General features: G+C 36.6%; 1 protein-coding gene across 1 annotated transcript; it reads right to left on the bottom strand.

The window, feature by feature from the left end:
- Chordc1 (cysteine and histidine rich domain containing 1) lies at positions 1-22,347 on the bottom strand. The gene is made up of 11 exons (XM_055615541.1): positions 22,122-22,347; positions 18,933-18,982; positions 15,862-15,918; positions 14,890-15,047; positions 12,495-12,598; positions 11,727-11,785; positions 6,906-6,976; positions 5,789-5,894; positions 2,001-2,120; positions 1,460-1,522; positions 1-1,251 (listed from the first exon to the last, which is right to left on the bottom strand). Exons 1-11 carry the CDS (start codon positions 22,183-22,185, stop codon positions 1,105-1,107), a joined length of 999 nt encoding a protein of 332 aa, XP_055471516.1. The 5' UTR covers positions 22,186-22,347; the 3' UTR covers positions 1-1,104.
- Positions 22,348-27,862: the final 5,515 nt, after the last annotated feature.

The following is a 27,862-nucleotide window of genomic DNA, read 5'->3' as shown; positions in this document are numbered from 1 at the left end:
TCAAGGGAGGAACGTTTATTTTGGCTCACGGTTTCGGAGGACACAGTCTATAAAGGCTGAGGGGGCAGCGGTGGGAGTACAGGGACAGATGGTTCATATGCCCTGACTGGATCAGACCAGGGGTGCATAATCCTCAAAGGCTCACCCCCAGTGAGTTCAACCAGGCCCAGCATCCTAAAGGTTTCACAGCCTTCATAACAAAGCCATAACTTGGGAGAGCAAAAAGCTTAAAACAAGCTTGCAAGGACATTTCAGATTCAACCTCAACAGACACCCTAAAATATTTCAACAAAACTATACAGTCACAGTTTTACAGATACAGTTTTTCATCAGGAAAACAGATACAATTCATAAGAGATTTTAGACTATAAATCAGGCACAATTTAGCCAAAACACCATTTAAAAGACCTTTAAATAATCATATTTTTTTAAAAAAACATTATTGCTTACTTTTATGAAATGATAAATTTTGACCAAATTGATACTCCTATAATCTTAGTCATATTTCCTACAATCTTAAATTATACTGCTTGACAATTAACAGATATTAATGTAACTTTTTGAAATTAAATTAACTTCAAATTAATTATAGTGTTAGGCAGTACACACAGATGGTTTGACTACACTGCTTCAGAATTAGTACTACAAAAAGTAATCACTGCATAGGGAAAAACAAATAAATCTTTTCCTTAAAGATTTTCAAGAATTATAGCAACAAAAGTTCATGGAACGGTCAATTAAAATTTTTTTTAACCACCTAGCTTTTCCATTTAAGGATCAAGCAGACATCAGGATTAAAAAAAAAAAAAAATCTTTTGTTTCTCTGCTTATAATAATTTAAACTAAGAAATACTGCAATTATACTTTCCTCCCTTCAAGTGTGGGGCAACAACTATAGTTCTAGTGAGGATACGTGAATAATCATATTGTGGAACTCAACAGGAAGATAGAGGCACAAAAATTTAACAGACTTTGGCTTTGAAGAACCTCATGATAATCCAAAATGGTAGATTAAAAACAACAAAATATTACAGCAGCAAGCAACTATTTCACCACACACATGAAGAACTCTAAAACAGACAAAGCTTTCTGTTTCTCTTCCAATCAATCTGCAATATCTTCTTTTGGTTTCTCCTGCTTTTTGGTTGTAGGCAGTTCGAGACTGGCCCACTGCATGGGCTCCGCCTTTCTCATAGTGATCTCAATCTTTGTTGCTGTCATAGTGACATAACTTCGTTTCACATCAATCACCTACAACACATCACGAGTGACAGTTAACTTAGTGCTTTTACTGGTTTCAGAAAAACACATTTATTCTAATATAAATATAAAGCTTCTGAGGCTATTTTTATGCAATCTAAGTATTTTGATAGGACATGTTAAGGTTATATTCATGAACTTTCCATGAGCATTCTAAAAATGCTTCCAGTCATCAGGAAAAAAATTGATGGATACTTACACCCCAGAGTTTCACATTTTGATGAAATTCTTTCTCTCCTTCAAATACAATGTGAACATTTAACTGAAAAGATAAATTATCATTATTTTGGTGCTATATATTTAAAACAATGCCTTAATACACACTAAGCATGCAGTGAAACACTGAATCATACCCAGTTAAGAGTGATAACTGATCAAATTCATGCTGATGGTTTGTGAAACCAAATGCCAATTGTAAAGACAAGACTGACATTACTCAAGCCATGAGAAAAATGCCAAGATTGAGCCCCTCCCCACTTCACTTAAAAAATGATTAACAGAAAGGAAAAATTAACTGGAAGGTTCATACCGAGAAACAAATATATATTTTGTGACACTTCTAAGCTACTATCTTTCTAGAAAACTTGAGAACAAACTCTGCTACACTGTGATTTTCACTTAAAATACCGTGTCTATGAAAATCATTTGGGATTATCAAATTAGAAGAACTTTTTAAGAAAATATTACCACATAAACAATGTATTTAGGACAATTTTTATTGAGTTACTTAATACACTTACCAATGTACTATTTGCTTCTACTTTACTGAGTTCTGGCAGTGAATTTTTAGCATATACAGAGATGGTAACTTCACCCCCAGTCTGATGCCAGTCATGTCTACATGGAACAACTTTTTTTCCCTGTAATGTAAGAAAAACTTCGTAATCTTAAAAACAACCACATAATCAAAAATTTCAAAACAGCTGACTCTGCTAAGAGAGGAAAAACTACCATGCACAACTAAGCAATTGAAGCCTTCAGAGCAACAACTTTTACTTAATGATTCAACCAAGAGGTTTAAAAAGTAAACTATAATACAAAATATCTTCAACAGTTTATGATGTGAGAACAACCTCATTTTTTCAGTTTGGTGTAGAGGAATTTAAATTCAGAACATGGCTGCTCTGGCAAGGTATCACATCCAAAGGTGTTCTAGGTCTGTATGATCTACTGGAATACAGACATGGCTTTAATCACAGGAGACAGAGGCAAGCATATCTTTGGGTTCAGCCTGGTATAGAGGCAAGTTTTAAGTAAAAGCTTAGGGCTAGGCATGGTGCTACATGCCTTTGATCCCAGCACCCATGAGGCAAAGGCATGCTCAGTGCACAGACCATACATATAGTAATACAAAAATGTATAATACCTTTGAAAGTTAGTATTTTGCAGAACATAAGGACCACGCACCAAAAAAAGAATAAGTAGCCCAGAAGATCCTACCTCACAACTGGCCTATATGCTCAAAATTCTGCATCTGGGACAATTTCAAAATGGTTATCTAGATTGTCCAGCATCACAGACTGTTCCAGTCAGGACTTCAGATAAGCCTTGAACTTTCTCAGCATGCAGAGACTGGACAGCAAAAGTTACAGCTAGACTTTTCAAGACTGGACAATATACTATTTTCTTGCCCCCCAAAAGAAAAACTATGTCCCAAACCAGTAGGAAGTAATTTAAGAAAACTATGGCCTGCTTCCAAAAGGGGGTGGATGGGTTTTTTGGTCATTCTATAGATGACAGATGTTTGTTACTGTTTTAAAGAGGCTGGTTATAGGAATGATAAATAAAAGGGTAGATTATGGAATCTACTTGCAGACCAAAGGGTATTGGTAAGCAAAAAATCTTACATTGGTATAGATCTTTGTACTATATTTTGTTACAACATGCTAAGGTATTGTACCTATGTAATTCTTAAAATTGCAATGCCTTTTGAAAGTTCTATGCCTTTTGAAAGCTGCTATTACCAACTGTTTAGAATAATTAAGAAATGAATACTAGCATATTCAGACAGTCAAACCCATGTTAGATACTAGGTTAGTTAATTACAAATTTTTTTTATATATATTAATAGATAAAAATAGCTGGAAACAATTTAGATAAAAATAAATATATGGTCTTCAAAAACCCCAGAGATCTACAGAATTTACATTTAAAGAATTTATTAACTTCCTTCTGATCCTAGTCTATCAGGTCTCATCAGGAGTGGCTGCATTGTCTTCTTCTGTAGCCTGGTAAGGTTGCTCTCCCCTCAGGGGAAGGTGATCAAAAAGCAGGCCAATCAGTTCATGTCAGAGACAGTCCCTGTCCCCATTACTATGGAACCCACTTGGACACTGAACTGCCATGAGCTACATCTGTGTAGGGGTTTTAGTTTATCTCTATGAATGGTCCTTAGTTGGAGTATCAGTCTCAGAAAAGAGCCCTGTGCCCAGATCTTTTGGTTCTGTTGCTCTCCTTGTGGAGCTCCTGTCCTCTCCAGGTCTTACTATCTCCCCCTTCTTTCCTAAGATTCCTTGTACTCTGTCCAAAGTTTGGCTATACGTCTCAGCATCTGCCTTGATACCCTGCAGAGGAGAGGAAGACCTCCCCTATCAGTGGAATTGGGGAGCGGCATGGGTGGCGAAGGCGGAGGGAGAGTACGATTAGAGGGGAAAAGGGAGGGAGCTACAGGGGGATACAAAGTGAATAAACTGTAATTAATAAAAATAAAAAAGCTAAACAAACAAACAAACAAAAACCAAAAGAATTTATTAACTTAATGCTTGACAATGAGACAAGCCTGTTCCTGGCAACAATCCCATTCTACTTCAATGAGCATCAAAGAACCTCCATATGGAATTTGCTTTATACATGGCAATCTAGCTATTGGCCAAGAAAATGACTTGCATCAATTACAGACAAAATACTGTCCAACACTGGACAAACGACTGCTAAGCTTTGCAAGGACAATGTAGTGCTTATAATTCCTGCTTCACAGAAAAGTCTGTCAAATATTCTGGACCAGAAGGCTGAAGATGATCCTCCAACAGTATAGAAATATTTGGGGGGACTGTCCAGGCAGCCAAATATCTCTGTCACCTCTATACCTTTAGAAGCTGCTCGCCTATAGTTTATATTTACTTATTATTATTAATATTTATTCTCTAAGTCTCTGTTGAAGTTGAAGATAGTTATAATCTCACTGTTAAATTTACACTGTTTAAGATGACAGAAACTGACAGTATGTCAAAAATAAAAATATAAATCTTACCTACTAATTTTCATATTTGTTATGATTACACATAGATTATTACTATAAGAGAAAGAGCCTTTTATTAGGCTAAAAGGGGGAAATGTAGGTATAAGGTTGTATGTAATTCAAATGGGCAGAGGACCCAGAGACATTAGGAGAGAGAGCTGGAACAGGGAAAACCAACAAAGCTCAAGTATCTCTGGGATGTTTGCTGGAATGAAACCGAATTAGCTTAGAGGGTTAAGAATAGAGTTTTAACTGTTCAGTTCTTGAGCTTTGAAGCTTGTTAAAATAAAATAATACAGTAGACCCTCAATTATTTGTGTAATACCCGGGTTAAGAGAGAAATTGAAAAATACAGTTTTATAAAAATAACTTTCACAGGGCTACATTGTTACTGTCCATTTAAGAGATAATTTTGCAAGCCTTACAAACTTTTATTCCATCTTAATATCCTATAGTCCACTAAGTACTGCCATTGAATCACTCTTTGGAGAGAGAAACAAGGGAGGCATTTGTTTGGTAAGGTAAAGGAGACAACACATGAACTTGAAAACACGAGAACCTTGAGTTTATTTTGCATGAATGGAAGTTTTGAGGTATTAGGGCTAGAGACATGGTTCTGCTGCTTCTGTGTCTGCTTTCCAAGCATGAGGGCCTCAGTCTGGTACACCAGCGCCCACATAAAAACCTGGTGGAATGAACCTGTAAGCCTAGTGCTGGAGGACTGAGCACAAGATCCCAGAGCTAGACTGACAAGCTGCACGCGCAGGAAAAAAACATGTTTCCGGAAATAAGATGGTCAAACATGGAGCCTTCATTACATGCACACATTCCACCCCCACATACAAATTGTCAACTATTCCTATGATTATTAAATTATCTTGTCTTTTCATGTCAGTATGTAGAAAATGTCACATTTTACAGAAATCATCTTTTGACTACTATTAAAGAAATGACCATTAATTCTCCAGCGCTATACTCTGGTATCAACTGAATTTAAAAACAAATGTGAGAAAAATTTAGCAACAAAGTTCAGGAAACTTTGAAATACTTCCATTAAAAGAAGAAGAAGAAGAAAAAAAAAAGGCAGATTTCACCAGGGCTTGTAATCTCAAAATTATTAAACAAAAAGTGAAACAACATTTTTCAAACTTAAATTGTTAAGGTTTTGACAACAGAGAAATGCTTTACCTTGTAACAGCTATTTTTGTGTAAACACATACTAAGCTCAGGTCTCCTAAAGATGACTTAGATGAACACAGGTCAGCATGTGACTTTGAAAAGGTTACTTACTGCATCTTTTTTAGTCCACACGTGTTTCCCTGTCGTACAGCCCTCTTGGGCCAAGAATGTATTAAAATCTGAGGTTTTTCTTCTACAACAGCTCCAATATTTCATCCTTTAAATTAAGACAATAAATGAAAGCCTGTATTATCATTATAGCACATGTAATTAAGAAATAAAAACTCTAACTTTAAGTATCTTACAAGTACTTGTGACTTAATTGTTAAGATAGGTATAGACTAGAGAAACTCATTTAAAACCCAAGATGTCATTTATTATATTAACTTAGCTTTTGAGTAAATATATGAAACTATCTCATATTCCAAGTCTAGTTTTTCACTGAGAATGTACACCCTAGGTCCCTCAAGCAGCTACTAAAAAAGTGGTCTGACCAAAGATCCTAATATTCACCTTTCAATAACACAATAAAGAACATGGAACAAAGTAGAAGCTAGAGTATGCACACATGATGGCCATTTTCAAAGAAGGTAAAACCACTACTACCTTGATTAAAACTCTGCATAGGAAACTAAAAATTACAAATCTCCAGGTTAAAAGTTCTGAAGCACATGGAAACAACTGAAGAGTCTAATATAGTGAAGCTTTTACATGTAACATAGTTAGATCATAATACATATATAGAGAGACAAGCTGAAATGAGTTATGGAAAAACATGGACTTTTCTGGATAATGGTACTTTCATTGCCCCATGGCCAAAAATACTAATGTCCTAAAAAAAAAAAAAAAAAAAGAATGACAGTCCTTTACACAAAGAAATGCAAGTCAGGCTGCATGATAGGACAAGCCTGTAAGCTGCTCTGCAGGAGACTAAGGCCTGAGGATCCTGAGGTAGAGGCAGATAGAAGCAGTTCATATAACCATTAGGATCTTGCCTCGGATTAATAAAAAAAAAAAAAAAAAAAAATTCCACTTAGGATCACTATTACTTAACCCTATTTTCTATGCTGTGTTTAATGAAGGCAACCTAGGTTATTATAAGGATTAGATGTTACTGTAGGTGAAAGCTTTACTATGACTGCATGGCAATGTTTAAAGATATAAAGGTTTAATTAATGTTTTGAATCACAACTATAAATAATTTAACTAGAAATATGTTTTAAGTTACCCCTCATGGAAAATGGGTACTCCAGAATGATATACACAGACTTCATCTAGACTCTGTAGACCCTGGTATGTCTAAAAAACAAAGATAGAGAGAAAAGAAAAATTAGGTATTTATCTCACACTTGCATCTTATACTTATCTGTAATACTGGTTGCCCATAAAACCTTTATAAAATCCTTAAATAACAGCAGCTACAAGAACACTGCTAACTTCATCAAAGAATGGAAAATGACTCTCTTTTGGACATGGTTAAACTCTAGGTCTCTGTAAAGAAAGCAAACAGAAAGCCTGGCAACCTTACTATATAAAATGGTTTTAGCCTTTTAGACATGAGGATATACTGAACTATATTCAAATTTACAGAAACATGTTGGAATCAAGGAAATAGAGAATGACTTATATCTATATCCTGTGTGTGGGCATTACAAATTAATATGGGAAACCTGATAAACAATTCTGCAAGTTTCAGTAGACTGCTGATTCTTGTCCTTACAAATGGTAAAGTGAGCTGCAAACCTATACATACATTCATGGTTTGCCTGGAGGTTCTGGGCCCCATTGCTGCTGTACGTCAAGGTTCTACAGATGAACTCACAAAATTTATGTTAATAAAACACTGATGTAGCTGATAGTATATTCTCTATTTCTGTATTCATATTAACTAAAGTAGAGAAGAGCAAAATTTCTTTTTTAGTACAAAGTGCTGGGAGTTTATCTCTTGAACTTATTACTGCCACCTAAATATATGTCTTTTCTCATCTTACTTAATGGCAACAAATGTACTGTTTTCCAAGTCTGAGTCAGTGAGTCTGCCCTCTCCCACTCTAAAGTTATCACAAAATCTTGTCAAACTGAAAACACTATCAGTTTAACCTCACTCAGGAGCTAGCAAATTTTAACCATCAGAATGCACTGTTCCTACTAACTCATTTCCCACTTTTAAATTTCTCTTCTCTACTGAGTACAATTTTCTAATTACTACAATTCTTCTTGAATTCCTTTGATTAAAAAAATACCACATGATTTCCATCACATTCAGTTACAGGTGTTTCACACATTTAAATGTACCTCTGCATGAAAAAACAACTATAAGTATTTCTTAAAGCAAAATGACAGAAAACAGACTTCAATGCATGAAAATTACAAGACCCTCTGTTTATCAATGTCATCATCAGGTCAGTGGAAACCAGACAAACAAAGGACTTGCAGCTAAAAGGTATGAAAAACTCCTACAAGATTATTAAGAAAAAGATGGCAAGAATGTTAAGTGAGGGATTATGGACATTTAGCTAACAAAAAAGAATTAGTAGGCATATAAAAGGGTACTCAGCCTTAACATCAGCAAAGTAAATACCAGGGAAGAAAACTGTATTCTTTACCAGACTAAAACACTGACAAGCATAAAGAATATGAAACCACTCTGGAAAACTACACATCTCTACACATCTGTAAAAACTAAACACATAAATGCAATGTCACCAAAGCTACACACTTTGGTGTGGTGTTAAAACAAAAAACAAAACAAAACAAAACAAAAAAGGAAAAAAGGCAAGAAGGAAAAATCAATTATCAATTACAGCACAACTAAACAATGACATTCAGAAAGCATCAAAGAGGGCAAGACCATGGCTATATTTCATAACACATATCTAAAAAAAGACAAATTTTTTTAACTCCTTTTAGGTTAACATCAATAATAAGCAAAAATTAATGTTGATAGAAATCTTTGTAGGGAAAAACTCAAAAGTAGTTAAGATGTGCTTCTCAATGCTACATTCATTTTGAAAGCCTTTAAGCTTTGAACTTGTATTTAAGTTTTACCAAATTTCACTATTTCAATGAAATATATTAAATATTTCTTAAATTCTCTAAAATCTAAAGATTTAATTTTTTAATCTTAAGGCTATTAAACTTGGTTAATAGCAATCTACATAAGGACACAGTATCATGACATTACAGTATCAGACATTCCCATTATTTTATGTTACTCTTAACAGTTTTACTAAGTATATCACCCCTTCCTCCATATTTGATACTTTGATTAAGTTGAATTTCCTCTAGTTCTGTGCCATCAGTACTCCCTTTTTCACTATCAACTGTATCCAGCTATGAACCCAGTGACCTACAATAGCAACTTGCCTGCAAAACTGATACAATAAGTGGCACAAATGCTAGGGTCACAACAAACCACCTTTTTATTGGATTCAAGGCCCATTCCAGACAATGGACTCTATAACTGAAACTTATTGAGGCTAATCTGATACCTACTACTTCTAAAAATAAACACAAGGGGTGAGGGATGGTGAGAGACATATTGTTATACTCTGGATACTGTATCAGAGAAGTTTCTTATAGTTGATATTAACACAGATATGACCTGACAGTTGGCAGTGAGAAACCTTAAAGCACTCAGCCATAAATAGTATGTGTGCATTAAAATCCTCTCCATTCAAAGCTTAGGGATGCAGGCGGAAGAAGAGGAAGAAAGATTCTAAAAGTCAGAGGTATGAGATGATTCTAAGGAAACAGCATGTTACAGATGTAACGGAACTGATGTAGATATGAACTCAAGAGACTGTGACAGCATGCACAAAACATGCCAAAATGGAAACTAGACAAAATCCCAGCATAGAGAAGCCAAAGTGAGAAAACCTAACCAAGAAGCAATCTGCAACAGGCTCCTGTTGAGAAAGTGAAATTCAACCACACTCCAGGACAGGCTTTATGTTCAGAAATAGCTAACAAGCATGAAGCATAAAATAAACTCCATTTTTTTTGTGTGTGTGCTTGTGCATTTTTTTTGTATTGTGGTGTGTTGATTTATTTATTCCAATGAGAGTGAGCAAGAGAAGGGGAGGGAAGGAACATGAAGTTGGTTGAGTAGGAAAGATCTGGGAGGGCTTAGGAGTGAAAAAAATATTATCAAAATATACTAGCATTTAAAAAAGAGCAATAATCCTTACAATGAAAATATTTTTTCTCTTTCACTTAATATTTCTACCTCATCTCATTCATATAAAGCCACACTTCTATTTCCATCTCAACTTTAGTAAGCAAGGTAATCTCAAATGTCATAGAAGAAACAAACCTGCGGGACCCCATCTCCACACTCAACTGTACTGCAGCTGGTCTTGCGGGATGAAGACAGCATTTGCTCTTAGTTCATTATTTAATCAGTATGGGTATTTTGCCTGATTATATCTGTGCACTAGATGTGTGCCTGGTGCCCACATAGGCCAAAAGAGTCTTAATCTAGAGTTACAGGTACTTGTGAAGTGCCATAAGGATGGTCAGAATCAAGCCCCAGTCCTCTGAAAGAGCAACCAGTCCTCTTAGGTGCCTGAGACAAGTGTGTCATTTATTTTAACTAACATACTATTGAAACAATAAACTCCCGAAACAACTCCTCCTCAGGAATCTCTAGCCTGGAGAACAGAAGGCCCAAATCTAGTGCCAAGACAAATGGAAAGACCAGATAATGACAGATTTAAGGTAGGTGGGACCATACCTTGACTGGGACTGCTTAATTATGCTATCTCCAGCCCTTTATTTACGCCTTAATTTACTCAGTCAAAATGGACTTGGAGTGGGTGCTGCTGTATCTTTTTCCCTATTCCCAATGCGATTACACAAATCAAAGACTTTTCTACTTTTCCCTATTAATTTGTTTTAATTGAATTACTAAAGACATGTAACTGAACTTGGCCTCTTAAAACATAGGCTGTTACCCTAAGCCCACTAAGAACTCCAATTCTTGAAGGCACAATTATTCAAATGATACCACTGTATCTATATCAGCTGTGTGCCAGGGACTGTTCTAAGTATTCAAAATGCAACAAAAAGCAAATAAACCATAGTATCATAATCCTCACCATGAAATGAGATAGTTGTTTAAGGAATGAGTCAAGTAAGGTTAAAAGATCTCATGATAATCCATACTGCACATTTAGTCATTTCTCAGCAACCTGCTCTCCAGAATAACACGGCCTGACCTTCTACAACAGCGTCTAAGCTGGTTTCTCTTCCAATTCCATTGGACAGAAATCTTTCCTTAAACTGGGCATGGTGGTACACAACTGCAATCCTGACATTCAGCTGAGGGAAAAGACTGAAGTTTGAGGCCAGGCTGGGAGACAGTGAGACTCTTTTCAACAAACAAAACAAAACACCTTCCTGAAACTGATAATAGTTTGCCATCAGTTTGAAGTAGCCCAAATCCTCTTCCTGGTTTAGGCCTTTCATCATCTTGTCTATTTCTTTAAACAATACTTTGAGATTATTGCCTAAGCCCCAAGACCTTGCCATTTGCTGAGCAGCCTCCCTATAAAGCATCTTTACTTCTGTGCTCCCTCTATGGATAGTTCTTTTCCCAAATTTATCACCCCAACCCAATTCTGACCTTGTGCTGAATAAGAAAGACTTTCACTGACTGGAACCACTATAGTTGCTTGATCTACTATGTTTACCTCAGGTCTGCCTGAGTTCATTATTCAATGGGCTACTTTTGTCCTCTGGAGCACATTAAAATAGGCTCCATAGGAGGAGGTTTTGTTTAATTTGATACTATTATCTTCAGTCCCTGAAACTTGCTGTCTAGCACATAACAAGTGCTTAATGAAGGTCAATCAAATGAGATTTATTCCCATAATTCTATTACATGTTTCTATCAGAGAGTCTTCCTGTACTTATAGGCCCAATCTTCAGCCAAGTGTCCAACATGTAACTAGCACCAAACTATTTGCTAACTTTAGAGTGAATTGTAGTTTTTTGCTTGAATATTAAAATTTTACTCAATAAATCCAAAGTTTTATAATATATGTACCTTTGAACATCCTCCATTTTTACAAGAAGTCCCAATCTTAATTTCATCACTGTCTTCTTCTGTAATGAAGGGGGGGAAAAAAGAAGTAATACAAACCTTCGTAACTATGTTCTTTTGAAACAAGAAGAATAAAATCTAAAACTACAATGATAAAAAAAATAGTACTCCACTGTTATATTATTCTTATAAAACAAGTCCAATTTAAGAAAAAAAAAAGAAAAAAAAAAGAAAAGGAAATGTACATCCCAGCACTTGGAAGATGATTATGAATTCAAAGTCATCCTAAATCACACAGAACTATTGAAGCTATTAGACAAAGTCTTATTTCAAAGGAAACAAAAACCCCTATACCTAGTTTTTGCCTATATGCTCCCAAATGATATATATGTTTTCATTCTACAGTTCGGTTGATTATCCAATTTCATTAAGTCTTATATTCTCTTACAAAGCAGAAATCACAGACAATATTTTTGTCCCTGATATTAGGCAGAGATCAAATAGATAATAAAATATATTTTATGCAACACAGAAAGAATCATTTCAGTTATTGAAGAAATTTAGCTGGTAAACTCTGTAAGGGATGATAAATTTGCACAAAGTCATAATCAATGAACCACATGTTACTTCTCCAGTGTTTTAGCATCTGGGGAAAAAGTCCGTTCTCCACTGCCGCGTGCTGCATTGTCACACAGTGCACTGTAGCTATCTCTTCTGAATGGCTTAATTACACAGAGAATCATTAAAAACAAAGAACAAACAGTGTCTTACCTTGTTTATTTTCTTCATTCCCTGATGACAGTTTTAATTTATCAAGTGCTTGTTTCAGGGAAGCAGATATTTTTAATTCCAAGTTTGTCATTGGCTCATCTGGGCTGGAGAATTTTGAAGTTTATTATCATCATTAATATGCCAAAGTATTTCTTTGTACTTAAAAATCTTCCATATGATAAAGTACCTGTGCATTGTTATTCCTAATTAAAACTATTTCATAAATAAATGCCATAATCTACCAATATCTTAAGAAACTAAGTTTTGAGGCTGGAACGATGGCTCAGTGGCTCAGTGGTTGAGACATCTCTGCCATTTGCAGAGAACCTGAGCTCAGTTCCCAGTGCTCACGCAGGTGGCTCACAACCACCTCCAACTCTCACTCCAGGGGATCTGGTTCCTTCTGCTAGACTCCCCAGGCACCCTTACTCACACATACATACACCTATGCAGACACACATATAATTAAGAATAAAATAAATCAAGTTTCAAATATTCATGCCACTGCTAGCATAAAGATACCGCTGTAGAGTGAAGCTATAGGAAAGAAGTAAAGACTAAGAATCCAAGCTTGCAAAGATGAGTAAATTTGGTGTAAATGTCTGTAGAATCCTTTTCATCCCCAAGCAAAATTCTAAGCATAAATTCTCAAGCACTAAGTGAAAACATACTCATTTGTATTAGTAGAGACAATTTACTCATGTGGAGAGATAACATGTTAGATACAAGGTTTAAAGTTAGATACAATTTTAGACAACAGTTCTAGTATTGTTAACTTTTGTATATATAATTTAAGCCTATTCAATAAACAAGTATTAAGACTATTAATAAATGTAGCAACAAAAATGTGTCATAGCTTATTCACACTGCATCTATAATGACAAACTTGCAAATATTAATAAAGTACACTAGAATCTGATCAGATGGATTTAAAATAAAACATGTAGGTGCTGAAGAGCTAGCTCAATGGTTAAGATGATTTAGTGTGCTTCCAGAGGACTGGGGATCGATTTCCAGGATCCAGAGTGCCTTAAAAACTGTACATAACTCCAGTTCCAGGGTAGTCAATTGTTCTCCATGGGTACCAACCATGCAATTGGTCAGACACACATGCAGGCGAAACATACCCATAAAGACAAAAACAAAAATTAAAATACATTTACCTTTTTTCACAGCCTCTCAAGGCTTATAAATCTGCAGCTCATTGTTTAAAGAAATGTTATTAACTCGTATCATTAAATTCTAGCAGAGTCTACTGCAATGTGCCAGATTTAAGAATGAACTGTACTGTAACAAAATGCTTCTTTTTCCAGCTTTGTTTTTTTAACTGCCGAGGTTACTGTCTGACAGGCTCTTAAGACTGAATAAATAATGAAGGTGGAATAAAAGCAGTCTGGTCTTTAATTACAGCCCATACCTCAAAATATTAATGAGCAAACAAACATCAAAAGTCAGGATTCTTGGTGTAATGATCTTATGATTCTTATGTAATGATCTATAAATTTATTTGAATATATTAAAAAAGTTGGGAACACTGTAAATTTATAATGTGAAGAAAAGCTCCAATTGCTTTTAACTTTTCAGGCTTGTATTTAGAAAGAACTCACCTGGGGGACTAGAGCCCAAATTACATGTTTATTTTCAGTAGTTTGAGTTCTGAAACATCTACTATTTAAATGCAGTTTGATGATCTTGTGTTACAAGTGGTAAACCCATAAATGAAGTGGTTCTCAAACTGTGGGTCATGACTCTTTGTGAGGTTAAACAACCCTTTCAAAGGGATTGCCTAAGAACACTGGAAACACAGATATTTAGTTATGACTCAGAACAGTAGCAAAATTACAGTTATGAAGTAGCAACAAAATAATATTATAGCTGGGGGTCATCACAACATGAGGAACTGTATTAAAAGGTCACAGCATTAGGAAAATTGAGGACCACTGCATCAATGTGTTTCAAAATACATTCTTGTTTGAACAGAAGGTCATTATGAACAATCTAATTTTACTTCAAACTGAGCAAAAGCCATTTTTAAAGTATTTTGAGAGGTTATTCTAAATCAAATAAATGAAAACTCTACAAGAGTAAGAGTAATTTACCCAAAAGCATTGGAAAGTAAAGTGATTAGGCCTCTGAGGTTTTTCAATTCAAACTAATTGTATAGAAGGACAATTCTTTTACTAAATTCTACCACAATGAGAAAGATACACCAGAAAACAAAGATGTACTTTTCACCTCTGCATGAATGCCCTCAAAAATTAAAGGGTTGTTAGTAAAAGAAAACACATGTATGGTGGCCACGACAAATGCCTTTATACAAAACGTTAGAAAGAAGTTTCAACGGGAAATGCCGTTATCATAGTATTAAAAGTATTCGCAGCTGTGTAGATTATACCTTGGCCTTTGTATTGCTTCTACTGGTTTAGGGGCTTGAATGATGTGCTCCTGAAATTTGGGCTTTAATTCAGATAGCTCCTTCTTCTCAGTGGTCTTGACTTCAGGCTTGACCGGTTCAGGTGGCTTCTCACTATTATGCCTGCCTTTCGTACAGCCCTGTTAGTGAAAGATACAAATGCACACTTATGCTTTCCCCTACTTTATTTTTGTTTCTATTGTGGGTATTTTAAAAGCCTTTCCTAATTATTTATACATGGCAAAGCTCTTCATTCAGAAAGGTCTCAGCTTATACTCTCAGTTGATACAGTGCTTGTCTACCATGTACAAAGCCCTAGGCTTGACCTTCAACACTACTAAGACTAGCATGGCACCAACTGTAATCTGAGCACTTGGATCTGGAGACAGGAAGATCAGGTGTTCAAAGTCACCCTTGCCTACACTTGGGCTATAGGAGACACTGCCTGACAAAACATAAACAAAAAAGTCTCCATCTGAGCTCCACCTTTCCTATTAAACTGACATATGATCTTCACTCAAATATCTTTTAAATTTTATTTAAAATTTTATTTGTCTTATTTTATTTGTCTTATCCCTAAGAAATAATGACTGTTTTCTTTCTCAGTGCCATATAAAACAGTGGACCATCTCACTGGTGTTGTGATAAAATTTACTGCCTCTAAATAAAAATGTTTGTCGTCACTACATGCCTACAAGTTCCTTCTTGTTGATCTCTTCAAGACTACAAAAAAATCAAGGATGTAAAATGACAAATGAATAGTTAATATAATAAAATCTTGTTCTCCAAGGCAAACAAATGATTTTAGAAGCTATGGAAATATATCCTCTTTGTTAAGTACAGTGGAACCTCATAGCTAAGCCAACGGTAATCAGTGATCTGACTACACACTTTGCAGCTTCCAAGAATATGTGCTTTTAGGAAAATAATACAGAGAAATAAACTAGTACTTACTACAATGCTTAAGAAGTCAGAAAAATCAGTTGTTCTTCTCTTACAGCAAGACCAGCCCTAAAGGGACAAGGAAAAACAACAATCAAAATAACCTTAAAACTGTGTTACACTTATTTCTTTGAATCCTGAAATTACATATACATACATGAGTTTAGTTTTTGTAAGCTGTTTGCTAATCATGTAAAAATTTATATTTAAAAATTCCCTGAAATAGAAAATCAAAAGCTTCTTTTGTTTAAGAATATTATTTGAGTTTCAGAAAAACAAAATTTTTAATATCATGTAGCAGAATAGCACTGTAATCACTGGAAGAGCTCTTGGTTTTGTGTACAAGACCACGTCGAATTCCCAATCTTTCCAATTCATATTAAAAGGATTTGAGGGGTAGGGTGATTTACTTGGAAATCTCTTAAATAACAATATATTACTGCAATTTGTAAACAACTAAATTAACTTTTCAGACAGAAACAGATTTGACAGAAGCAACTGAGGTATGTACGTTTAAAAAAAAACCTATCAAGCGACTCCTGAGTATCAAAGAAAAGAGCTACAAAATTATGGAAGGAGACAGACTGATAATGCTGTCCTCTGCCTACAAAGTTAAAAATAAGCCTGCACAGAACACTTATAATGAATTATCAGCAGGGCAGCTTTTAGCTGACCTAGAGCTGAGTAAGCCCATAGTAATAAATAATTACTTTAGTGCTCTCCCATCTAAAACACACATCTTTGGTTTTAAGTAATAAGAAAAGCCCTTAACTGACCTAAGATTTAAACCAATGAAAATAAACTAAGGCTAAATAATTCCTCCTTGGTAGCCAGAAAAATGACTGCTTTGGTATTTAGAAGCACTCATCATCTTGATTCTTTCTTAACTTAACCCTCAATAAAAGGCACAAGAAACAAAGAACAGAAGCTCCTGGTTCTGATGCTCTCTCCCATGTTGCTTGCCTAATGGCCACCCATAGGATGCACTACTACATCTTTCATTGCATTCTGGTTTCATAAAAGCTTGTTTGGCTTTCTGACCTCCATGTTTTCTGTGTCCAGTACTATGCCACTGAGGAAGGGGTCTAATTCTAACTGTTTCACTCAGAAAACAGACACTTTATATAGTTTATCATAAACAGTTACTGAAGGTGGCTTTTAGTTATTTTAAATTCGAATGTAACAGATATTAAACAAACAGAAATACAACACACTTATGTCTCCAAAATTATATTAAATTCATGTGGGCCAGTTTTTTAAGACACAGACATCTTGGCGATGAACTTTTTTTTTTTTTTTTCTGTAGAACTCTGGATTGAGATGCCTATGAACCAATTACCACAATCTCACAGGGTTTAAAGAGTGCTGATATTATCTATATTCATCAGGAAATATATTCTGTAAGAGTTTTACTGACTTAATCATATATATGTACATAATTATGTCAGATGTTTAGCATTTAAAGGATACATTAAAAAAAATCTAAACAAAGGTTCAAACAGCTAAGTTTGTGTTATCTGCTCAGGTCTGTGCAAGGAAAACAATGCTCCAGAGGGCTTTTTGTCTGGCTTCGATCTTTTTAGCCTCTGATAGCCTTTGTGTGTACTGAAACTGATTATGTAGCTGTCTTTCTCTTTCTTGGGAGAGCATTATTTCTTGACTACTGTCCATTACAGTATACTTTGTTCAATTCTATTTTTCCTTCTACCATTTTCTCTTATTTCCTAGCAATAGGGATGCTTCCTATTTTTGCTCAAGTCCACTAGCTTGTGCCCTCAAGTTGTCACTTGCAGTCCAGTGATTCTTAAGATGCATTTGCATGTACGTATCCAACAGACAATTTCAAACCACTGCACCCCTAAACTGAAGTTTTTCTATTACTCTCATTTCTGTGGTTGTGCTGGTTTTTATAACTGTCCATGTGGAGCGGGTAGAAATTAGGTCAACATTTAGTGTCCTCTCTTGCTGCCTACCTAACCTTCTTCAACAATGTCTCTCACAGAACATGGAACTCGAAAAATCACCTAGATCATCTCAACAGAGAGGCCCAATGACCCCTGGTTTAAAGCCCTTTCACCTTCATTTCATTTAGGCGCAGGGCACTCAAATTTAGGTCCTTATGCTTGGATACAAGTGCTGTAACTGACATTCTCCAGATTCTTGTCTGTATTCTATACACATATTCTATACAGCTAGGCGTGGTGGCATACACCTTTAATCCCAGAGCTAAGGGAGGCAGAGGGAAGAGAATCAGGGAGTTCGAGGCCAGCCTGGTTTACACTGCAGTCCTTGACAGCCAAAGCTACACAGAGAAACCCTGTCTTGAAAAACAAACAAACAAACAAACAAAACCAAAACAACAGCAAAACCCCCAAACAAACATTATGAAAACCTTGGCTTTGCAAGGCTGCTGGATTACAAGGCTAAGTAAATTTCAGGTAATACAAGCATTCCTATAAAACTACTAGTTTCATATTTAACCAAATGTGCAGTTAAATTTATGTTAACAACAACAAACATTTTAATGTCATTAGGGGAATAGTCAAAGAAAGTTCTGTTAATGTTAAGTCACTGAGAACTTGCAACCCTCATATTAGTTATAAATTTTTAAAAATGTAGTATCGAAAACTTGGTTACAACAAACAAAAAAACATTCTACCATTTCTGATTCTTCAGCTCACCAAGGCAATAAAGGAGAAAATATGGTATCATGTTTCCAGTAAAATACTCCAACTAAATGTGTAGAAGTATTAAACACGTGAAACAATCTCTTCTAGTACCTAGGGGAAACTGTCATATTAGCCAGCAGTGACAGACCAAAGACTAAGACCAATATCACTGCTGTCATTCAACCTCAAACTCAGGAAGGGAATAAATCACCAGGAAAGGGGGTTGGAATGTAAACACAGTAATTATATAATTGGAAAATATTACTGTTGACTATCTTCTTTCTGTTTAGAGAATTTGCTTCCAGCACGCCAAAATGATCATTAAGAATGTAAAATTGACAAGCTTAGGAAGAACAAAAAAAAAAAAAAATTATTACATCTTTTGAAGAAACTGAAAAGGTATCTTGCTCCTACCTTTAGGGCATCATGAAACACAGGAACACCTGGGTGGTATGTGCAAGCATCTGTTCAAAAACAGAAAGGGAAAACAACACAGCAGCTTATAAATTAGAAGTTTATACATCAGGCCTTCCTTCAGGTGTTAGGGTTTCGTCCTGTTACTAAATGCAGGTAATTATTCCCCAAGACTTCATTAATGCCTTGTATTAAAAACATAAGTTAAACTTCTAAGAATATGAAACATGGACAAAAGTAATTCAGAATTGCTCAAGAATAATACTCAGAAATACCCTTTATCAGTGATTCTTAACCTTCCTAATGCTGCAACCCTTTATTGCAGTTTCTCAGGTTGTGGTGACCCCAAGTATAAAATTATTTTGTTGCTATTTGTAACTGTAATTTTGATACTATCAGCACAGCTATATATCCTTCCATCTTTTGAGGTAAAATCTGTTTACTACTAAAACTTTAAGTCTTACTGATTCTGGCAATATTTCTTTTATTCTCTAAAAATATCATACATGCATACAAAGTATCTCAGTCATACCCAACTACCTAACTTGCCAAAGTATACAATGTATAAACACAGCCAGGAGTGGAACAGTTCAGGACATCAAGAACAGCTTCACCATGTAACCAACAGGAATGAAACAGGAAAATCACTTTCAAAAGGAGAGGAGAATTAACATGGATAGTTCCTTCTCTAGCATTTATCAGATTTAACAGTTTTGCTGCTATTCATATTTACTGATGAGATGCTACAATACCCAAGTTTGGGTTTTTTTGTTTTTTTTTTTAATTTTTTACACTAGGTTTAGATGGAATCTTCAGTTGTCACTCATAGCTGCTGTGCTGTCAAAAGTGTGTCTACTTGTGGAGTGCTTAACACATGCAGGTTACAGATCACATTTCTTTTTAACATGTACTTGAATTACAAACTAAAATGTTCCATCATCTTGAAAAGGAGTCTAATTTTTGAATACAAAACAAACCAAACAAACAATAAACTTAAAAAGAGTGAAATAAGGTACTAAGCATGGAAATTATACATCATTAAGAGAGGACTTATAACTAACACATCCAAACACAAAACATACTGGTTCCTTCAACATTGCCCCTTTGTGTTTTATTTTTGAAGTTACAATTACATCATCATGTATCCCTTCCTTTTCCTCCCTCCAAATCTTCTCATATATACTGTCTTACTATCTTTCAAATTCAGTCTCTTTTTTCCTTAATTACTGTTATATATATAAGTGTGTGTGATTATTCCTAAATAAATAAATGTTTTGAAGATGTTACTTGTACATGTTTTTTGTTTTGTTTTTTCCTTGAGAGGGTTTAGCCAGCACCTGATGGAAACAGATGCAGAGACTCTTGGCCAAACTTTAGAGAGAGCTCAAGGAGTTGGCGGAACCACAGAGGGCGCAGGAGGGCTCAAGGACTCCACAAGATCTACAGAGGCAACTAACCTGGGCCTGTGAGGGCTCACAGAGACTGAACCACCAACCAAAGAACATGCATGGACTGGTTCTCAGTCCCCTGTACATATGTGGGAGATATGCTGCTTGGTCCTCATTTGGGTCCCCAACAACTTGAGCTGGGGCACTCTCTGATTCTGGCCTGCCCTTGGATTCCATTACCCTAACCAGGCTGCCCTGTCTGGCCTTAGTGAGTGAGGATTCACCTAGACCAGCAGGGACTTAATGTGCCATGGTGGATTGTTAAGCATGGGGGACCTCCCTTTTCCTGAGAGGGAGAAGGAAGGAGGGACATGTGAGGGGAGGACTTGGAAGTGAGGAAGGGGACTTCGATCAAGAGATAAAGTGAATAAACCTTTAATTTGTAATTTTAATGCATAAGGTAAAATGGTTCCCATTCTAAAAAAACCCTCCTAACTTCAGTGTTATCAACTGTCATTCATTCAAACAAGTTACTTGACATTATTCCTACTTTCTAGAAAAAGTCCCACTTTGCTAAAGTGAGTAAAATCTGGCTAGCTGACAGGAGTTCCCCTGACGTATATGAAGCTGTTAATGGCCCCAAATTGATGGCTGTTTACTTACTCTTGTAGCTTTCCTACTCTCCTGTTTTGATGTTTCTTTTCTTTTTTTTTTTAATCTTTTCTAGGTACTATACCATTCCACACACAGACTAACGTCCAAAAACAAACTGGTGTCTCTCCTGAACTTTGGACCAGAATCTAGTACCCTAAAAATACTGCCCCATGCTACAAAGCATCAATGTATTTAGTATTAACGCAGAGTAAGTGCTGAAGTTTAACAAGAGCTTGTAGATTGGCTTCATCTTTAAATCCTGTACCACTCTTATTTTGAAAGAAGTCACCAGTTTAGTTGTGTAACAAGATAAATATTTAAAACAACCTCAAACATGAAAAGATCTTTAATTAAGGCATCGACTTTAAACTCTTTCACAAAGCTGAAATGTATTACCGCCACGCAGATTTCCAGTCTGCAATGAGATACTTCAGTGTAACTGTTAAGTTATATAATGAAGTGACAGTACACTATCTTGCCTATAAAAAGAATGCCATACATGCTAGGTGATACTGAAGTAAGTGTTGTATCTTCCCACAAGAGTCCAGTAATCTGCATAATTATCCCACCCACCAATCTCACTCCCACCTCTGGTTTCACCCAGCATAGGCGCTTGCTTTCACTGTACATTCTTAATTAAACCTCACTGGTTTTTGGAGCATCACTCGGAGCTCATTTTATGCTAGATGGCGTGGTTTAAAACTGCAGGCCCCAGCAAAGGTATGCCGAAAACGTTATCGTGGAACGGATGTGTAACAGTCATTTCCGCAACCAAATACATTTCGTTAGAAAGCAGGTAACTTATAGGAGGGCGAGAGGGGAAGCCGAACAAGTGACAAATACAGTTTTCACTAGTACTCAAAACGCAACAAGAAGTCCAAGGCAAGAATGGTCCACTGTTCACCTCTTTGTGCCGCTCACGCCCAGGCATCACGGAGGTGACAGAGTGTAAATCAGGTCAGGACAGCCCCAGACCTGAAGAGGTGCAGAGGATGCTCACTGGGAAATGCGGGGCACAGGCACACCGAAGCGCACGGCCCTGCGCTCCCGGGGACAGCGTGAGAGCCAGGTGAGGGAGGCCGGGGGTCGGGGGTGGGGGGAGGCCGGCGAGCGGCGGGAGAAGGCTACCGGCCAGGATCCTCCTTACCGTCCGCATTGGCCTCGGGGTCGAATCGCTGGCCACAGCCGCGGTTGTAACACAGAAGCGCCATTCCGTTTTCCGGGTGAACCCACACCACCGGGACTACAACTGAATCACCACGGCAATCGCCGGCGGTACGGTACAAGCTTTAGCTGGTTTCCGGAAGCCGCCGGTACAGCTTCAGGAATTTTCGCGAACGTTCCGCCTGCACACGCGCAGAAGAGACGGGAACAGGGGCCGGAGCCGGGCGCTGGGTGGTAGGTTTCCCGCCGGACTCCCGCGGGTGAGCGCCGTGGGGGTGGACACGGACACCTATAGATGACACACCCGTGGGCGGAAGCGGAAGTCCCGGTGAGCCGCTCTCCTTTTGTGTCCTGCTTTCTCCCAGGTGGCGGATGGAGTGGGATGCGCAGTCCGTGGACCGGCGACAGTGGTGTGCGCGGTCTTCCGCGCAGACGGGCCAGCTTGGCGGGGTGGGGGTGAGTGAGGAGGGCTGCGGACGACCCGGTTATCGGGTCTTTACGTCCAGGTTTGCGCAGCCTCAAGACCGATGCCCTGCGGACGGTGTCCATAACCAAGGATTTGTTGTTAGTTGGCTTTGAAAACACACGGCACTTCAGAATGAGCAAAATTATGGTTCAAGTGTTGTCCTAGAATCAATCACAGTTCTAAATTGAAATTTCTCATTAGTCACCACTTAACCTACTCTTCAGTCTTACTTATTCGGTCTTGTAAAATTTCAAGTTCAGTGTACAAAACACATTACATTAATATACATGTAAGCACGTGCTTTCTATATGCGTATTTTGAAGTAGCAAACAGTTTGGGATGACAGATACACGGAAAATGTGTGCATTTTCCCAGTGATCCCATGTTTATTAATGAAGATCTCACAAACTTACCAGACAAATAATAAAAGAATTTTCATTTTCCGTATCCTTTTTATGCTTAGAAATATCAAATTTGTATATTACTCAACATAAAAAATAAAATGTTGTAGTCATTTAACCTAATATGATTTCCATTTTATGTCATTTGTAGTTATTGTTATGATTGATGGAATACTATGCTGAATTCTGTCATTTTCAATTTCTCTTATAATCTCACCACCTTAATTGTACCCAAGTCAATGATATATATATTGTATGTAAATTGTATATTCAATATATTGTATGCTTATTGTATATAAATTGGGAGGAGGGTAGCTAATATTGTGTAAAGGACATAAACCTTTTAAGTACTTTTAAGTTTTAAAAGACAATGTATTGCTAGTTGATTTCTAAAGGGTGATACCTTTTAGAATTTTTCATATTAGCCATGGATAGCTACTATATAGACGTTAGAAATTAATCATAAATAATAAGAAATGGATGAAGAGCCCTAAAAAAAGTTTTATTATGGCCAGTTCCAATGTAGCATACCATAGTGTCAATGGGATAGTTAGATAAATCTTTTAGGTAGTCTTAATATTTAATGTCAGTTGTTTTTCACTGATACAAATTTACATTCAGAAAATAATTGTTTATAGTACATAAATTGAAAATACAAATATAACAAAATGAACAATTCTACCACTCGGCAATAACTGCAGAATTGCTAAAATAACTGATAAATTAGTTTTCATTATTCACACGAAGTATTTATAGATCTAGTATAGATGTTAAAACAAAACAAAAGGGCTGCTGGGATGACTTAATGAGTAAAAAGACACTTGCTGCCAAGCCTGACAACCTTGGTTAGATCCCTGAGACCCAAATGGTAGGAGAGAATTCATCCCTTCAAGTTTTCCTCTGACCTCCAAACACCTTCTGTGATGTGCACATAGATCCACGAACATATGTCACAAATACATGCAAATAAAAACTTACTCTAAAAAGAATGGAAAAAAATGGTGTGATGTGTGTTCATCTTCTGGATGTTTTAAAGAAACTGAAATTTATTCGTTATTGTGATTTTTTTTCTTCTAGTCAATATATAAACTTTTCTATTTAAATTTTCAATTCAACCTCCATTCTTGTCAATGTTAACTACTACTATGAAGAAACTTACTGGTTATGTGTATAACTTAAAAAGATGTTAAATACTGATGGCCTTTCCCACTTAACCATATCAAAGATGCTGTAACATTGACTATCGTATTTACATTTAAAAAGGCAGTGTGTTAACATAATGCAATTGCCAGTTCTTTTTGGTGAGGAATTGACATTTATTACATTAATAATAAATCTAATAAATTTTATTCCCAGACCAGTTTTTATTTTATTTTTTGGTTTTGTGTGTGTGTGTTGTTGTTGTTTTGAGGCAGGATCTTGCTATGTAGCGTAGGTTGGCTTGAACTTAAATTCTTCCTGCCTCCTCCTCACAAGTGCTGGAATTACAGGGTCGTACTATCATGCCTAATTCACTATCTGGGTATATATTCACAATAAAAAATATTTCCCAAAATCAAAACAACTAACATATTCATCACTCAGTTTTACTAAATATAGTCACAGTGTTGTACATTAGATTGCCAAAACTTGATCTGATATTACTGAAGCTACTATCTGACCAAAGGTTTTCTCCTATCCCTCATTCTTTAATATCTATTACCATCCTGGTTTATTTCTGAGAATTCCTCTGTGTGGTGGTTTGAGTAAGAATATCCCCTCCGCACACACAATAGGTTCATATATTTGAAATCTTAGTCATGAGGAAATGGCACTATTTGAAAGGATTAGAATGATTAGGAGGTATGGGCTTGTTGGAAGGCGTGTGTCACTGGGGATGGGCTTTGAGGTTTCAAAAACCCATTCCAAGTCTAGTGTCACCCGTGGCCTGTGGATCAGGATGAAGCTCTTAGCTACTGCTCCAACAACTGCATGTCTCCATGCTCCCTGCCATGATAATAGTGGACTAAACCTCTGAAACTGTAAGCAATCATCCAATTAAATGCTTTATTTTTATAAGAGTTGCCTTGTACACAAAGTGAATAAATGTAATTAATAAAAAAAATGATAAAAACAAAACAAAAGAGTTGCCTTGTTCATAGTGTCTCTTCACAGTTATAGAACACTAATGTACTGTTGGTGACTTTTGTATTCTTGGCAAGTGGTTGACCACTCAGCAACATCTCCAGCCGCAGGTCTTTGAAGGAGCCAGAGAGGTCAGGGAAACCACAAGAAAACCTATAGAATCAACTTACCTGGAAATACAAGAATAGAAATATAAAATGGTGCAACCCTTGACCAACCTAGGATTGGGAACTGAGAAGTAAGCACCGCATGATCTGTGTCTAAAGCTGACAATGGGCATAAGCTGATGTCCATAGGTTTGGAGAGCTATAAAATGAGTTTTGTAAGGTTTAGGATTGAGCTCCAGCAGATAATCATAACAATTAGAGTTATATACAACAGGATTTTCTTTTCCTTTTCTTTCCTTCTCAGTTTTCTACTCTTCTTTTTGGTGTTTTCTTAAAATGAATTATTTTCTTACTGTCTTTAGAGCCAAACATGATGGCACAGGCCTGTAATTCCAGCACTTGGGAGCAGAGGCAGAGGCAGGCAGATCTCTGAGTTCCAGGCCAGCTTTTGTTTTCAGGTATGCTTTTGGAGAGGACTCAGACTTAAACAAATTAAAATATTTAAATATAAACATTTTAATAAATTTAAAATAGTATTTTTAATTCTAATATTTTTAATAAATATGAGTATTTTTACTAAATGTCTTTTTTAAAATTAAAGCTTCAAAACTGGAATTTATCACGGCTCATTTTTATGGATTAAAAGTTTTACAAAATGATATGTTCTAGATCCCACCATTTGCCTGCAAATTTCATGATTTCCTTGTTTTTAATTGCTGAGTATCACAGAAGCAGAAAGACACACATGGTATATACTCACTTATAAGTGGATATTAGACATATAATATAGGATAATCATGCTAAAATCTGTACACCTAAGGAAGCTAAGCAAGAAGGGGGACCCTGGTAAGATGCTCAATCTTCATTCAGAAAGGCAAATGAGACAGACATCAGAAGACGGGGAAAACAGGGACCAGGACCGGAGCCTACCACAGAGGGCCTCTTGAAGACTTCATCCAGCAGGGTTTCTTTTCTTTTCTTTTTTTTTTTTTTTGATCTTTTTATCTTTTTTTAATTTTATTTTATTTTTCTTATTAGTTACATTTTGTTAACTCTGTGTCCCAGCTGTATCCTACTCCCTCATTCCCTCCCCAACTCCACATTCCCTCCCTGGTCTCTTCCCTGCCCCTTTCCACATCCACTGGTCCTCCCCTTTCATTTGACCCTGTTTTATCACATATCTTCAGGGCTGGCTGCAAAGTCCTCCTCTGTGGCCTAACAGGACTGCTCTTCCCCTGGGGGGAAGGTGGGGAGGTCAAAGAGCCTGCCCTTGAGATCCTGTTAGAAATAGTCCTTGTTCCCCTTACTTTGGAAAACTACTTGGTTACTGAGCTATCACGGGCCACATCCGAGCAGAAGTTCTATGTTATATCCATAGATGGTCCTTGGTTGAGTGTCAGTCTCAGAAAAGACCCTGTGCCCGGATATATTTGGTCCTTGCAGAGCTCCTATCCTTTCTAGCAGGGTTTCAAAGCAGATGTTGAGATGCATAGCCAAACTTTGGGCAGAGTGCAGGGAATCTTATGAAAGAAGGGGGAGATAGAAGGATCTGGAGGGAACAGGAGCTCCACAAAGGGAGCAACAGAACCAAAAAATCTGGGCACAGGGGTCTTTGCTGAGACAGACACTCCAAACAAGGACCATGCATGGAGATAACTTAGAACACCTGCACAGAAGTAGCCCAATGCAGCTCAGTATCCAAGAGGGTTCCCCAAAATAGGACCAGGGACCATCTCTGACATGAACTCATGGGCTGGCTCTTGGATCACCTTCACCTGAGGGGGAAGCAGCCTTGCCAGGCCACAGAGGAGGACAATGCCAGTCCTGATGAGACCTGGTAGACTATGGTTAGATGGAAGAGGAGAAAGACCTCCACTATCATTGGACTGGGGAAGGGGCATAGAAGAAGAAGAAGAGGGAGGGAGGGTGAGATTGGGAGGGGAAAAGGGAGGGGGCTACAGCTGGGATACAAAGTGAATAAACTGTAATTAATAAAGTAAAAAAAAAGTTCTACAGAAAGGAGAACAATTTACAGACAGTATTTTAAGCTATTATCATTAGGAATGACTTCCTTATGCGATAATGGAAACCATTTTCAAAGAATGACTCTTTTATCATCTATAATGTTAGCTTTGAAAAACTATTTCAGTTTTTATCAAAATTTACCTCTAATGATACACATAAATGGTAGATAAATTGTCTTGTTGAGATTTAAATAAATTGACAAAATTTGAATTTTATTGCTAACTCCTTTATTTGTATTAGATTTTTCTGAAATCTCATCAGTGCATAAAACTGCTAAATTTTTCAGTTTTTACATTTTACATTCCTGACATTTTGAAGTATTCTGAATTATATTTTCTCAAGAAATAGATGGCATGTCTTGTGGCTTTCTACTAAACTAGGAATGTATCATATGTACATTTTGTTATGGGAAATAAACACATTCTAAGAGAGTATGAGGACATTCAAGCGTACTTTATGTGTCACTAAAATGTAACTTGTAGAAAGCAGGAATTTATATCTTATTCATTATGTGACTGACATGGCACTTAATATATGTTGAGCAAGTGAATATACATATGAAAAGAACTCAATAAACAAATATAAAATTATCATAGATTTT

The sequence above is a fragment of the Psammomys obesus genome, unplaced genomic scaffold (genome assembly GCF_907164565.1).
Source record: "Psammomys obesus unplaced genomic scaffold, mPsaObe1.curated_primary_1811, whole genome shotgun sequence".
In the NCBI taxonomy this organism is placed as follows: Eukaryota; Metazoa; Chordata; class Mammalia; order Rodentia; family Muridae; genus Psammomys; species Psammomys obesus.
The sequence above is the reverse complement of the archived record's forward strand: the minus strand, read 5'-3'. Positions and strand labels throughout refer to the sequence as shown.

Coding starts and splice junctions, on each gene's coding strand:
- Chordc1 (XM_055615541.1), bottom strand. CDS start 22,185: ATGGCGCTTCTGTGTTACAACCGCGGCTGTGGCCAGCGATTCGACCCC. Junction 18,983..22,121: donor CCCCGAGGCCAATGCGGACG/GTAAGGAGGATC, acceptor GTTTTTGAACAG/ATGCTTGCACATACCACCCA. Junction 6,977..11,726: donor AAAATGGAGGATGTTCAAAG/GTACATATATTA, acceptor TTTGTTTTTTAG/ACATACCAGGGTCTACAGAG.